The sequence below is a fragment of the Aedes albopictus genome, chromosome 1 (assembly GCF_035046485.1).
Source record: "Aedes albopictus strain Foshan chromosome 1, AalbF5, whole genome shotgun sequence".
Classification (NCBI taxonomy): domain Eukaryota; kingdom Metazoa; phylum Arthropoda; class Insecta; order Diptera; family Culicidae; genus Aedes; species Aedes albopictus.
The window spans coordinates 137,821,443-137,835,369 of NC_085136.1; the positions used below are offsets into that span (position 1 = coordinate 137,821,443).

Sequence of the window (13,927 nt, forward strand, 5' to 3'; positions counted from 1 at the left end):
TCGATGCCATTGTAGCGTTAACAGTCTCGCGTATCCAGTATCTGGAATCTGAAATGTTTAAAATTAAACAAATCGACTTAGAACTGTTATTCTCTCAAGTAATCATCAAATTATCAGATGATTCAATTCGTAAAAATAGCAATTTATCTGTGGTTCACAATTTTCACTGCTCTTTTAATCAAGTGGTCGTCATGCAGCGTCACTATCGAGGTGGTTTTCCTTACACACCTTCTTGCTGGTGGTTTTCATTACTCACTACAGCGGTCGCCTCAAGGGTCTTTTGGGTGGTTTTCTTTACGCACCGTTATGCTTGTGGTTTTCATTACACACTAAGCAGTCGCCTCCAAGGTCTTCTCCGGTGGTTTTCTTTACGCACCGTTTATGCTTGTGGTTTTCTTTACTCACTCAAGCTGCCGCCTCTTAGGTCTTTCTAGGTGGTTTTCCTTACGCACCTGCAATTCAAAATGGCTAACTCTAACTGAACACACACACACGGCGGTTTTTCTAAACATCACTTATTTCTGACAATATTTTTTCTAGAACATTCCCGCACCGAGTGATTCAATTCACATGCCAATAATATTTGGCAGGATCGCCAATGTAAATATCCAGGAATCGACATAGGAGTAGAACAAGCCACAGCAAAGGCGGCCATTGTTGTATTTCGCGAATCACTCGGCACGGCAATGCTGAACGCACCCAAAACACGTCTTACCTCTCCAATGGTCTGCTACTGACTCGATGCCGGTACACAGGTTGACGCGGCCACATCAGCTCCGCAGTGCTACCAATATGTGATGGCACGAACGTCATATAACAGTGTTACCAACGCGCTCATATGTAAGGGATAGGAATATATATATCAAGGCCCGTATACACGGTACCTTACAGTAAGCGCTACCGCCAGCTACCGCCTTAAGTTGTCCTCTCTCCCCTGAAAGATTGTGTCCTGGCTAGGGCCTGTCCATAAACTACGTAGACTCTAAAGAGGGACGGGGGGGTCATGGCAAAGTCTACGCTCCATACAAATTTTGGAAATTTTGTATGAACAAAAGTCTACGGAGGGGGAGGGGGTTAGACCCAAAATGGCCCAAAATGAGTCTACGTAGTTTATGGACAGCGCCCTAGTACTATAGACTACCCATTGGACTCTAGTTCATGAGAGGGGAGGGGTGGCGAACTCAATTTGCTGTTGGTCGACTCGTTATTTTCTCTGTAGTTCAAGTACGATTTTGAGACCATGGAAGTAACGGAATCCCACTTGTCCGTCCCCGTAGACATCAATTTAACAATTTTGTCCGGAGTGATATCTCTACCGCATATCTCCTGCATACTCGACCTTTGCTCCACGAAGCGCGGGTATTCAAAGAGCACATGCTCCGCAGTCTCGTCACAGTTCACACATTCCGGACTTGCGGAAAAGCCGAATATGCGCAAATACCACTTAACGTTGAACCATTCGTCATTGAAATCATCGTCATCATCGAATATTTGAAAGCAGTTTTTTCGTTCAAATCAAACAGTTTTGCAACGAAAATGGATTCACTGCATTCCACGTGAGGAATGTAATACAGTGAATACATTTTCGAGATCATTTTTTTGATTTTCAACGAGAAAACTGCTTTTGTATCACCGAAAAAATGATGACGAATGCTTGAGCCTTAAAGCACCCATGGAATATGGGCATCATGGCCGCTAGCACACATACCGCGTCCACTGCCTGCTGTTCAGACTTTCGGTTGTTTATCACTACTACCTCCGTTTTGTTGTGCGCGAGTATCAGCTGTCTCGACCTCATCCAGTCTTCCACTAAGCCTATCGTGTATGTTGCTGTCAGCTCCATTCCCTCTATTGACTCGCCGTATACCACAAGGGTACTAATACCAGGCCCAGGATGGACCCCTTAGATACCCCGTGGTGACGTTGTAGCTTCTTTCGCCTTCCTCGGTGTCCTCGGTATTGAAAAATAAAAACTTGTTTTATTGAAAAGAAATGTGATCATTTGCATCAGTGTATCAATTCAATCGAAATCCTTCCGTCGATAATAGCGTCCACCGTCGATCGACCCTTCCGGAAGTGGAACTGGTTATCCGAGAGGCCAAATCATCGGGTTTCTCGGTACAGATGACCAGCTTCGACAGAATGATCCATTCCAACATTTTTCCGGCGGTGTCCAGAAGGCTGATAGGTCTGCATGCCGACGACGGGTCATCAGGTGGCTTCCCGGGTTTGGGAGAACCAGTCATTGGCTTTTCCACTGCTTCGGCAATTCACCTCTGCCCAGGTACATCTGAATAACCATTCTGAACATGTCAGGAAAAACGCATATTTTAGCGTTACGTAATAAATGGACGGTGTCGATCCTGTCTGCCTTCTGAGGACAGAGGTAGTGGTGAGGATCTCTCGGGAAACTGGCTAAGTGTCAGCATGCTACCTTGGTGGACCCCCAAAGGGAGTCATCGATGTTCGTTGCTGCAGGCAACGCAGCTTACCTTGAGGGTGCGATGTGCACTAGCCACTCTCCGGCTCCCTCCGGAGAGACGAAGGGTTTGACGACTATGGGAATGTTATTTAGTGGGTCAAGGAAACGGTAGCCCTGGTTTTTACATTTTTTTTTTGTTAGAAGACTCCTCTAAGAGTTCCTCTACTCTTTGCTCAGGATTTCAGCTATTTCTTCAAAACATTCTCCAGAAACTCCTGGAATTCCCTCAGAAATTGATCCTTGGATTTCTCACTGGGGTTCCTCAAAGAATACCTTAAGGATGTCTCTAGAAATTCCTTTAGGAATTGTTCCAGGATTTCTTTGTGAATTCGTTTGAGGATTCGTCTAAAAATTCCGACAGGAATTTGTCCAGGAACAAGAACAAAATTCAGCTAGAGATTCCTCTAAGAATTCCTCCGAAGATTCCTCCAGGTGTTCCACTAGAGATACCTCAAGGAATTCCGCCAGGAATCTAGGGATTCCCCAGTGGTTCTTGAAGAAAATCCTCCAGAAATTCCTCCAGCGATTCCTCATGAAATTTATGCAGAGATCCCACCACGAGTTCTTCTGGAGATTTCTCAAGGATTCCTCTAGGACTTCCTCCAGAGATTCTCAGATATTCCTGTAGAGATACCTCAAGGAATTCCTCTTGAGATTCCACCAAGGATTCCTCCAGGGATTCTACCTGAAAGTTTTCAAATGATTCTTCAAGAAAATCCTTTCCAGGGATTCCGCCGGAAATTTTTCAAAGGCTTTCTTCAGTAGTTTATCCAGGAATTACTCCTAAATGGATTCCTCCAAATATTACTCCAAAGATTCCTGCAGAAATTATTTCATGGATTCCTCCAGAAATTGCACCAGGAATTCCCCCAGGGATTCCCAGGCCCGGATTAAGGATTGTGGGCGCCCGGGCTCTATCGGATGTGTGGGCCTCGGAGAGATGAGCAGTTTTTTTTTCTTTATTTTCGAACACCATTTGAGCAATATGAAAAATAAAGTTAATATTTGCAATCAAAAAAATGTTTTGTGGGGCTCCTAAAATGTGGGGGCCCGGGGCCCTGCACCACACCCTCCGCCCCCCATTAGATCCGGCCCTGGGGATTTCCCTAAAGATTATTCCAGAAATTCCTCCAGGATTTCCTCCGATGCTTCCTCCAGTAATTCATCCAGAAATTCCTCTGCGAATTCTTCTAGAAATTTTTCTAGGAAATTCTTCTGAAATTTCTCCAGGGGTTCCTTCTCGAATTCCTCTACAGATTTCTCCAGAATTTCATTCAGTGATACCTCCAGTAATTCTTCGGAAGTACCACAAGAAATCCTCTAGGGATTTCTCCAGGAATTCCTCCTGAAATCCCGCCAGGAATTTGTTCAGATGTTTATCTAGACATTCCTTCTGAGGTACCTCCAGAATTTGCTTCACGGATTCCTCCAGAAATTCCTCCAGCGATTTTTCTAAGAATTCCCCATGGATTTTTCAAAAAATTTCCCCAGAAATGTCTCTGAAGATTCTTCCCGGAATTTCTCAAAAGGTTTCTTCACATATTTCTCCAGGGACTCCTCCTAGAATTCCTCTGGGGAATCCTCCAGGTATTCATCAGAATTTCTCCCAGGTTTTGCCCAGAATTTCTCCAAGAATTCCTCCAGGGTTTCCTCCACGGATTCATCCAGGGATTTCTTTGAAAATCCGTCTAGGAATTTCTCTAGGGATACCTCCAGGAAATCCTTCAATAATTCCCTCTCAGGGATTTCTCCAAGAATTCCTCTAGCGATTCTCCAAGAATTTCCCAGGGATTCCGCCAAGAATTCGTCCAGATGTTCCTCCAGGATTTCTGCCAGAAATTCCTCTAGGAATTGCTTCAGGGATTTTACCAGCAATTGTTGCAGGAATTTTTCCAAGAATTCCTCTAGAAATTCCTTCAGGAATTCGTCCGAAAATTCCTCCAAAGATTCCTCCAGAAATTTGTCAAGGAATTCCTCCCGGGATTCTTCAAACTATTTTTTCAGCAATTTCCAAGGATTCCTCCCATATTTGCTCCAATGATTTCTCCAGGAGTTCATCCAGGAATTCCTCCAGGTATAGTTTCACAAATTCCTCCTGAAACTAATCGACAACTAATCAGTGCCGGGCCGACTCAAGACACAAGAGACTCTCCGGCAATCCCAGGGTCGGCTAGCTACTGGGTAATCAAGGGCACTTTCGCGATACAAAAACTAAACACAGGAACTTTCACATTTCTTATGCATTTATTAAAAGTTCCTAATTGTGTCGTGTGCGTGTTGTTCTGTGTAATAATTGTAGTGTAAAATTTGTTATGTGTGTCCTATGCTAAATGGTCGTACCGGTACATACCGCTGCTGAGTTGATGGTGGGTTCGATGGCCGACACAGCGACTCCTGTCGAGCTGTGCGGCCGGAAAACTCGCCGGATGGCGGGGCGAGCGGTGTTGTGGGCCGGTATTCAGCCGACGGACCAGCGGGCGTTGCTGGGGGGGGGGGGGATGCAGGCGTCTTCCCTCTTAGGCGCTATCGACCGACCGTGGCATGGCCACCTTGGGCAGTCGAGAGGGGAAATCCTCCTTGACGGTTAAGGCAGATGCCTGAGGATCTGTCCGGAAAAGGACGACAAAACTCCTTGACGAGTTAGGCGCGGAAGCCTTACGGCTACGCGGGCCGACCCGTGTGCTGAACGGAGGAACCTATTAAAAGGTCCAACAAAAGAGGTCCTGAACGGTAACCTGCCCTATCATCCACTTAGCATCTGCTAAGGGAAGGGGGGGGGGGATTCTAAGTTCTGCACTAATTATCACTGCACTATTAAAATTTACGTCTTCAGCACACGGACGCCTGATTTTTCTGCCTATTTTTCAGCAATGGCCGTTCAAATATCTTCTCCCATATTCCGTCATTCTACTCATTTTTGTCTACCGCTTATCAGCCATATTCCATCATTGGTAGCATATTACAAAATACAGCGGTACGGGACCCTATCACTACTGTGGTATTCCTACTGTTCTTACACAAGAAACGTGAAGGGTCCAACAAACAACATACAATACAAAACAAAAATCAACAATTTGTAACCAAACGGTTACACTATCCACCACCCCGATGAAAAAAATGCGAAAGCACGAAGAGATTTTGCATTTTTTTTTTCAATTCACTCTCTCAAGTCATCTTCGGCCGCCATCGGTTCGTGGATGTACAACAAACATTTCAAAATATTTACAAAATTACAAACAACAACAATTTAAAACTTACTAACTACTATCGCGCGATATCATAATAGAACTTTACAACAAATTAAAAATATAAATAATAAAACATGCTAAAATAATTCTTTCGTACGTGCACAAATAAACAAATTAAAATCGAAAAATGAAATAAATTAAAACATGCAAAATAAATATGTACACAACATTTTAAAAATCTTATAAAATATCCCGTATTATGGGTAGACAACTCTATTTACACGTTGCGCAACGAAAAACCATTTTACAACCCTATTTACAAATATTTACAACACATAGATCACATTCGATCTGCACGGCCGAACCCCTTTGCGGGATTGATTCGCCGGCGGGCAAACTGTTTGACACAACAGTGACAGTTTGCGAAATGTCATGAATCTGTCAAAGTACACTGACACAGCATCTCTATTGTTCTGTTTTATTTATGTTTACTTTATGCTGTGCAGTTGCGAAGATTTATCGAAAAGTGATGAAGTGAAAAGTGGCCTTTTTCGGTATAAATGTATTGGTAATTAGTACGTACGATAGTAAAACATATCGAAGACTGATCTTCGTATGTATTTTCGTCTTTTCAGGTGAATGAAATTCATTCATTCGGGGTTGTTGGGCTATTCGGTGCCAATCTTCCCGAGGAAGATTGGTCGATAGCAACACCCATAATGGTCCCGGGACAACCGTGATGATCATCTTGGCTCTGCAAGATGCAATCAGGTAAGTAAAGTGTACACAATAAAATGACCAAACCATCTAATTTGGTTGGTATTGATTTTAGATTCTGGCCAATTTAATCCATGGGCGATCCCCTCCCAACCGCTCCACAGGTGGAGGAAGGCGAAGGCGAATTCGCTTACCCCTCACAACTCTCCCCCGATCCTGCCAGGGCTGGTATGGATCCCCGTAATAAATCAAGGTAAGTTGGATCTAATTTCCACGCAAGCTAGCCTTTCTTTACGACCAATCGGAGTCTTTCATCCGTCGGTCCGACTAATCAAGAACTAACCGCTAATGATTCTCATAACAACTAACACCATCGACTAACAATCCATAGTCCTTGGTTGTATGAAAATTATTAAAAAGTGGTTCATTTTCTCTCTTTCCAGATCACTTCCATCCAGCGGTGTTTACCGTCGGCGACTGGGGAAATGCAGATACTCCCACACCTCACCGTATGAATGGAAAACTGCCGGAAAATGTTGAAATGAGCCGGAAAGAAAACTTAAATAAATTTACTGAAAATTTAAACTGATTTGTTCTTCTTTTTGTTAAAAGAAAAGACCTTTCGAGTGGTTCCAGGTGTGCGTCCGGAACTGGGAATATTCAAAGAAGGGTAAATTTCCAAAATCGAAGTAGGTTCGCTGCACAGTTCTTTGGCCGTAGGTTCCGCTCGAAGATTTAGGTTGGCCTTTTTCCGGATCTTGAACGACCGGGTCTGCTTTCGTAGGGATTCGGGGTTCGAAGTTTGTTGCTTTGAAGATTGGAAAGCTTCACCAGGTAAGTCTCGGGGAATTTTGGAAGATTGAAGCACCGACTTACTGGTGTCAAAATCGGGAGAGAAATAACCAGAAGAGTAGCGTGACATCGGGCTCCTTTTCGTTCCCATTTCTACCTGAAACAGGTCTTCCGAATCAGATTCGGGCTCGCTGAAGGACATTTCTAAGTCTTCGAAATCGGAACTAGGGATGATCAACTCGATCTCTTCCTCAGGTTCTGATTCCGGTGCCCTGTATTCGCAAGTCGCGCTGGGGGGCAAATAGCGAGAATTTACATCGCATGTGACGATGTTCATGTCACGCATGAAAAGGTAAATGATTCGCTTAATTTTGACGACGTCTGCTGGCATCATCACTCCCGAAGTCCTTTGCTCCCGAATGGTCGACAAAGTTTCTTCGAGGTCCAGCTCTAACTCCTCTAGCGGGTAGTTAGGATGCGTCGAGAGCAACGGACGAGGCATCTCAAACCATTCCTCTAAGTCCGACTCGTCCGCATCGTACGTCGACGGCTGCCAATTGATTGGATGATAATTGGCTTCAGCCTTTGCTCGTCGTTTGCGAGTCATAATGAGAATCAGTGTGTGTTGTGTATGGGTAAAAGGAAATCGTAAAACATAGTATTGGACCAAAACAAACAGATTAAAATGAATAGTGCGCGTGTGTTGTCATTGTGATTGGACAGAAACAGTAAAGTTCAATTATGATTTATGTTTGGACAATGCATAAACGGTTCACGAAACACAAAATTTGCCAACATCAACGAATTTTAGTACGGAAAAAACGACTATCGATTGTAAATGTGTCCGTGATGCGCTCAGGACACCTCAGGACCTCTTTTGAAGGCAAAAGCCTCGATTAATCACAGTTTATTCACCATAAGTGGCAGATCGTGCATGAGTGGAGACATACGTGCAAGCACGTATCCCTGCCACCTCCCGTCGGCAAAAATCGTTAGATTTTTGTATGCTACTTCGGTCCCTTGATTACCTTTCGCGGACTTTTGGCTGGGTGCCAATTGAAACTTATCGGTAAACTATCAGTGCCGGGCCGACTCAAGACACAAGAGACTCTCCGGCAATCCCAGGGTCGGCTAGCTACTGGGTAATCAAGGGCACTTTCGCGATACAAAAACTAAACACAGGAACTTTCACATTTCTTATGCATTTATTAAAAGTTCCTAATTGTGTCGTGTGCGTGTTGTTCTGTGTAATAATTGTAGTGTAAAATTTGTTATGTGTGTCCTATGCTAAATGGTCGTACCGGTACATACCGCTGCTGAGTTGATGGTGGGTTCGATGGCCGACACAGCGACTCCTGTCGAGCTGTGCGGCCGGAAAACTCGCCGGATGGCGGGGCGAGCGGTGTTGTGGGCCGGTATTCAGCCGACGGACCAGCGGGCGTTGCTGGGGGGGGGGGGGGATGCAGGCGTCTTCCCTCTTAGGCGCTATCGACCGACCGTGGCATGGCCACCTTGGGCAGTCGAGAGGGGAAATCCTCCTTGACGGTTAAGGCAGATGCCTGAGGATCTGTCCGGAAAAGGACGACAAAACTCCTTGACGAGTTAGGCGCGGAAGCCTTACGGCTACGCGGGCCGACCCGTGTGCTGAACGGAGGAACCTATTAAAAGGTCCAACAAAAGAGGTCCTGAACGGTAACCTGCCCTATCATCCACTTAGCATCTGCTAAGGGAAGGGGGGGGGGGGGGATTCTAAGTTCTGCACTAATTATCACTGCACTATTAAAATTTACGTCTTCAGCACACGGACGCCTGATTTTTCTGCCTATTTTTCAGCAATGGCCGTTCAAATATCTTCTCCCATATTCCGTCATTCTACTCATTTTTGTCTACCGCTTATCAGCCATATTCCATCATTGGTAGCATATTACAAAATACAGCGGTACGGGACCCTATCACTACTGTGGTATTCCTACTGTTCTTACACAAGAAACGTGAAGGGTCCAACAAACAACATACAATACAAAACAAAAATCAACAATTTGTAACCAAACGGTTACACTCCAGAGTGCTTACTCGGGCATTCCTGCAGGAACTCCTCTAGAAATTTTTCTAGGAATATCTTCAAAAATTTCTTCAGGAACTTTACCAGAATTCTTTTAGTGATTCCTCCAGAATTTCCAGGAATTCTACTAGGGATAGTTCCTCGGAAGTATCCCAAGAATTCCTTTAGATATTTCTCCAGGAATTCCTCCTGGAATTCCGCCAGGGATTTTTTCAAAAGTTTCTCTAGGCATTCCTCCTGAGGTACCAGGAGTTGCTTCAGAGATTCCTTCAGAAATTCCTTCAGGGATTTTTTCAAGAATTCCCCTGGGATTCTTCAAAGAATTTCTCCGGAAATTTCTCTAAGGATTCCTCCTGGAATTTCCCATTAGGTTTCTTCACTATTTTCTTCAGGGATTCCTCCCAGAATCCTTCTAAATAATCCTCCAGGAATTCATCCAGGAATTCCTTCAGGATGTTTCCCAGAGTTTGCTCCAGGAACTCATCCACAAAATTCTGCAGCAAGTCATCCAGAAATTTTACCTGGAATTACTCCAGGGATTGCTCCAACGTTTCCTCCAGATATTGCTCCAGGAGTTCCTTCAGGAATTCCTCCACGGATTCATCCAGAGATTTTTCAAGAATATTTTTTGGGCATTCCTTCAGGAATTTCTTCAAGCGATTTCTTCAGAAATTTCTCTGAGGATTCTTTTTATTTGCTCTAAGGATTCCTTTAGGAATTCATCCATGGATTCCTTCAGGTATACCTTCAGAAATTTCTCCAGGGATTCCTACACGGTTTACTCCATGCATACCTGCAGGAATTCCTCTAGGAACTTGTCTAGAAATTCTTTCAGCGATTGTTCCAGCAGTTTCTTTTTCAGAAATTGCTCCTGGAATACCTGTAGTTATATGCTCACAAATCCTGGATCTTTTCAAAAATTGATGCAGGGGCAGAAATTTGAGAAATCCGTTCATCATCTTTTCCAGGGATTAACCAAAGAATTTGTCCAGAATTACCTGAACCTGAAGATTTTTTGAATTACTTGAAGGCTTTCTGTGGAAATTCCTAAAGCGATTTATATTGGAATAACTTAAGATAAGTTTAGAGAAGTCCTCCAAGAATTCTTTCACAATTATCTCCGAGAAAGAAAGAAGTTCATCCACAGATTCATTCAGGAATCTAAGGAGTTGCTACATAAATTCGTCCTGCTATTCTTTCGGGAATATATCCTGTTATTCTTTTACAGTTATTGTGACTTACTTCAAACATATTAGTACTTACATGCTAGAAGCACTTTCAAATATTTTTCCAGGCAATTTTATTTTCCAGGAATTCACGCAGAGCAGATTCTTTTGAAATTCTCCCAGGGTTTCCTCTCGAAATTTCAGTTGAAAATGCAACACGAATTCCAGGATTTTTCCAAGAATTCCATCATTTGAGAGTTTTTTGAAAATACTTCGAAAATAGTTCTTCAAGAAAATAAATCTGCTGGGATGCCCTTCAGAAATTCTTACAAGGACACCTCGAGGGTTTCCTCCAGTGATAGTGTCAAGGCTTTTACGAGAATACCTTCAACAATTTTTCCAAGGATCCTTCCGGGAATACGTCAATAAATGCCCATTAAACTACTAAAGAATATGTTTTGAGATTAGTATTTAAAACTGTTTCTAAAGAAATTCCGGTAAGGATGTACTCGGAACAATACAACTGAAGGTTTATTCTTAGATGAATAGAGATCCAGGCTATTTCAAGATTGCTAATAAGGTAAAACAAATTGGATGATTATTTACTGGAAAAACTCCAGTTAATTATGTACACATTTTCAAAAAATCTTCGGATGGGTTTCCATTTGTGTTCTACTAGAGAAAATTTTGAAGGAAATCATGAAGAAAATTCTGGGTTAGTCCCAAAACGAGTTCAGCTATGATTTGTTGCGATAGTTTTGTAATGTGTAATTTGTTTTTCAACGTAAACCTGTCAGTTACAAAGCTTTTAACCAAGTCAAGGACTATCAGATGTGAATATCAACAAACAAAAAATAGGTGTAAGCTCCAGAAAAAAAACGAGTAGAGGAAAAGTTCTAACCTTTTCAGAAATAGGCCACCGCTACCAGCACTACGCTGAATTGTGTAGAATAGGCGAGATTTTTTTTCCAATGCAATGTTCAAAATACAACAGCGGACTGCTGAAGAGTGATGTAATGCTTCAAGAATGCAATGTTATTATTTTCAATTTGATCGTGTTACGTTTAGTTATAAAAGGTATTTAATGCGTTTTTCATTCAATTGACCGTAGCATTTCCCCAAGTGCCCTAGAGTGTTAGTTGTCCCTTGGTACTCCTAGGCTACTTTATCAGCTACAACTTTGCCGAAGACCACATTCAAATCGGACGCCTCATTAATTTGTTATCTTTTTTTATCCGGAATAAAAATCTTTGATCATGATGATTACACTATTCGATGGGCATCACTGCAATTTGCTTTGAAACATAGTAGCCATTATTTAAGTTTCAGATTATGTGTGCTATCTTTGGCGCCATTTGCAGCAAAGTTGCCTGCTGGGAAGCTGTACGATCACTGTTAAAGTTACTTCAGTTGGATAAAAATCAATAACTAATTAATGAGCCGTCCGATTTGAATGTGGAATTCGGCAAAGTTATAGCTACACCGTGTCCAATAAGTTCTCATACAAAATACAAATTTAGAAAATATAATTTTATTTCACATCTGTGTTTCATATTTTCAAAATGAATGCATGTATTGAAGGGCCACATAATACTGATTAAATAAAGCATACGGTTTAGAATAACATTATTTTCTATTTGTTTTTATAAGCCTAGCAGTACACTTCCTTTTTCTGAAATCCGTTTGCTCCGGCACGCAAGAAAAATGTCCGAAAAGTTGTTCATTCTACGGTACACTCAGAATAAAAAACACATTAAATTGAAAAGTTCTGCACTTAGATTGTGACCAGTTGCTTTTACACTTGGAAAATAAGTGCAGCGCTATTGAGTCTTTGTCGATTCAATCATGATAGAATGTATGTGTATCGCTGTTGATTTCCAATCGTTCAGTGCATAGTTTTCATTATGACGAATAATAACACAATTTACACGTGGGATTAGCTTCAAAATGTAAATAAATCCAAATTTCGCATAGTCTACGATCAAACTGATTTTATTCGTTAAACTTAACACTAAAGTGATCAATTTAGGCCCTACCAAACTGTTAGCCGATCAAAAAGTATATCCTTCTCGCAGCTGCATTCGGTCTAGGATCCGGCAGCTCCCAAAATCGGCCACGGGTTCGTCCTTGGTGACGGTGAAGCAGCGGCGACAATGAAGTGCAATTCTATAGAAATACAAAAGGAATGTACGTAGTTTGAAAAGGTTCTTAAAGACTGAATAACAAGTGCACTACTTACCTTCAAAAACAACAAGCGACTCGGGCGACGGAGCACCACGTACGAGACCACGTATGGAAGAGTTTTTTTTTTCAATATTCCGCAACCAAATGTGTGTCTTCTGAGCGCGCCATGTTCGATTCGGTTTGTTATGTTTGGATTTTATGTTGACTGGGTTGCTTTTTATGTTGCCCCACTCTAAATATATTATAGGAAGAATGAAATATAATAATGTAACTTTTAATTTGCATTAGTAGCACTTAGAACGATTTTTCTCTCTCTCGTTCGTAATCTATGTGCTTTCTGCACTTAGATTCTATCAGAAAATTATTTTGAGTGTAGCTAAATAGAGTCCTTAAGGTTAAATTTTGAGTTTATATCCCCAGTTTTGTACCAAATGGATATACTAAAGCTGAAACAATACAATTTTAGTGTTGATATGGTAAGAAATTTGCTAGTAAGCTTCACTTGAGCTGATTTCCTTGAAAATTTTCGTTATATTAAAGATAAACATCATAAAACGTAAATTTTGGACACAATTTACCACAATAGGGATACAAGTACGTTTTAGAAGTGAGAATGTTGTGAATCAACCAGATATGATACAGCCATGCTTCTTTAACACAACAAATCTCATTAAAACAGGTAAATGGACATTGTTACCTTTCAAAAAGGTCACACTTTGTTTTAATAATATTTTTGTACATATTTTCTTTAATTTTTGTACATACATTCTTTTATTGTTCTTCAATTGTTAAGTAGTGATCTTTTATATTTCAATATTAATATAGCGAGGCTTAAAAAAAGGAGGAAAGTTAAAATTAAACTAGAATAATGAAATGATTTATAAATAATTGAACTTAAAGCGAATTGGAATAAAACCTGAAAGAAAAAAAAACATCGATTGTTTCCCATCCCTGGACATCCCTATGCACCCTCTATCCGTTACGCACATCAAACCACCATCATCGGCGTGCGAGTTTTGCCGAAGCCGGCGACGTCGACGACGAAGCTATCGTATCGAGGAAATAAAACTGCTGGTCACGATCGAACGAGCAGCTATTAGGTGAACCACCATCAAAAGTGCATGTTGTGCGCGTTTTCACTTCGATTATTTTTTTTAGTGAACCGCCATTGTGAAGTGAGGAGAAGTTGCCGGCGTGCCAAGTTGTCCTCTTTGGCCCGGCCGGCGAATCGCTGAAAAAGTCCTCCCCGTAGGACAGTGCCATTTAGAAGAACCCGCGGAACCGCCACTGAGAATCCTCCCCGTAGGACAGTGCCAATAAGAAGAACCCGCGGAAC

The 13,927-nt window shown here is 42.0% G+C and overlaps 2 protein-coding genes across 8 annotated transcripts in view; one reads left to right on the forward strand and one right to left on the reverse strand.

Moving 5' to 3' along the window:
* The window catches only part of LOC109423065 (progestin and adipoQ receptor family member 3), a 174,541-nt gene that overhangs the window by 57,835 nt on the left and 102,779 nt on the right, over positions 1-13,927 (forward strand). The window lies entirely within an intron of this gene.
* Positions 6,607-8,598, reverse strand: LOC134285702 (uncharacterized). Its single transcript, XM_062846996.1, has one exon. It carries the CDS (start codon positions 7,784-7,786, stop codon positions 6,968-6,970), a length of 819 nt encoding a protein of 272 aa, XP_062702980.1. The 5' UTR covers positions 7,787-8,598; the 3' UTR covers positions 6,607-6,967.

What these genes read in the sequence shown, in the direction of transcription:
- LOC134285702 (XM_062846996.1), bottom strand. Translation starts at nt 7,786, where the DNA reads ATGACTCGCAAACGACGAGCAAAGGCTGAAGCCAATTATCATCCAATC.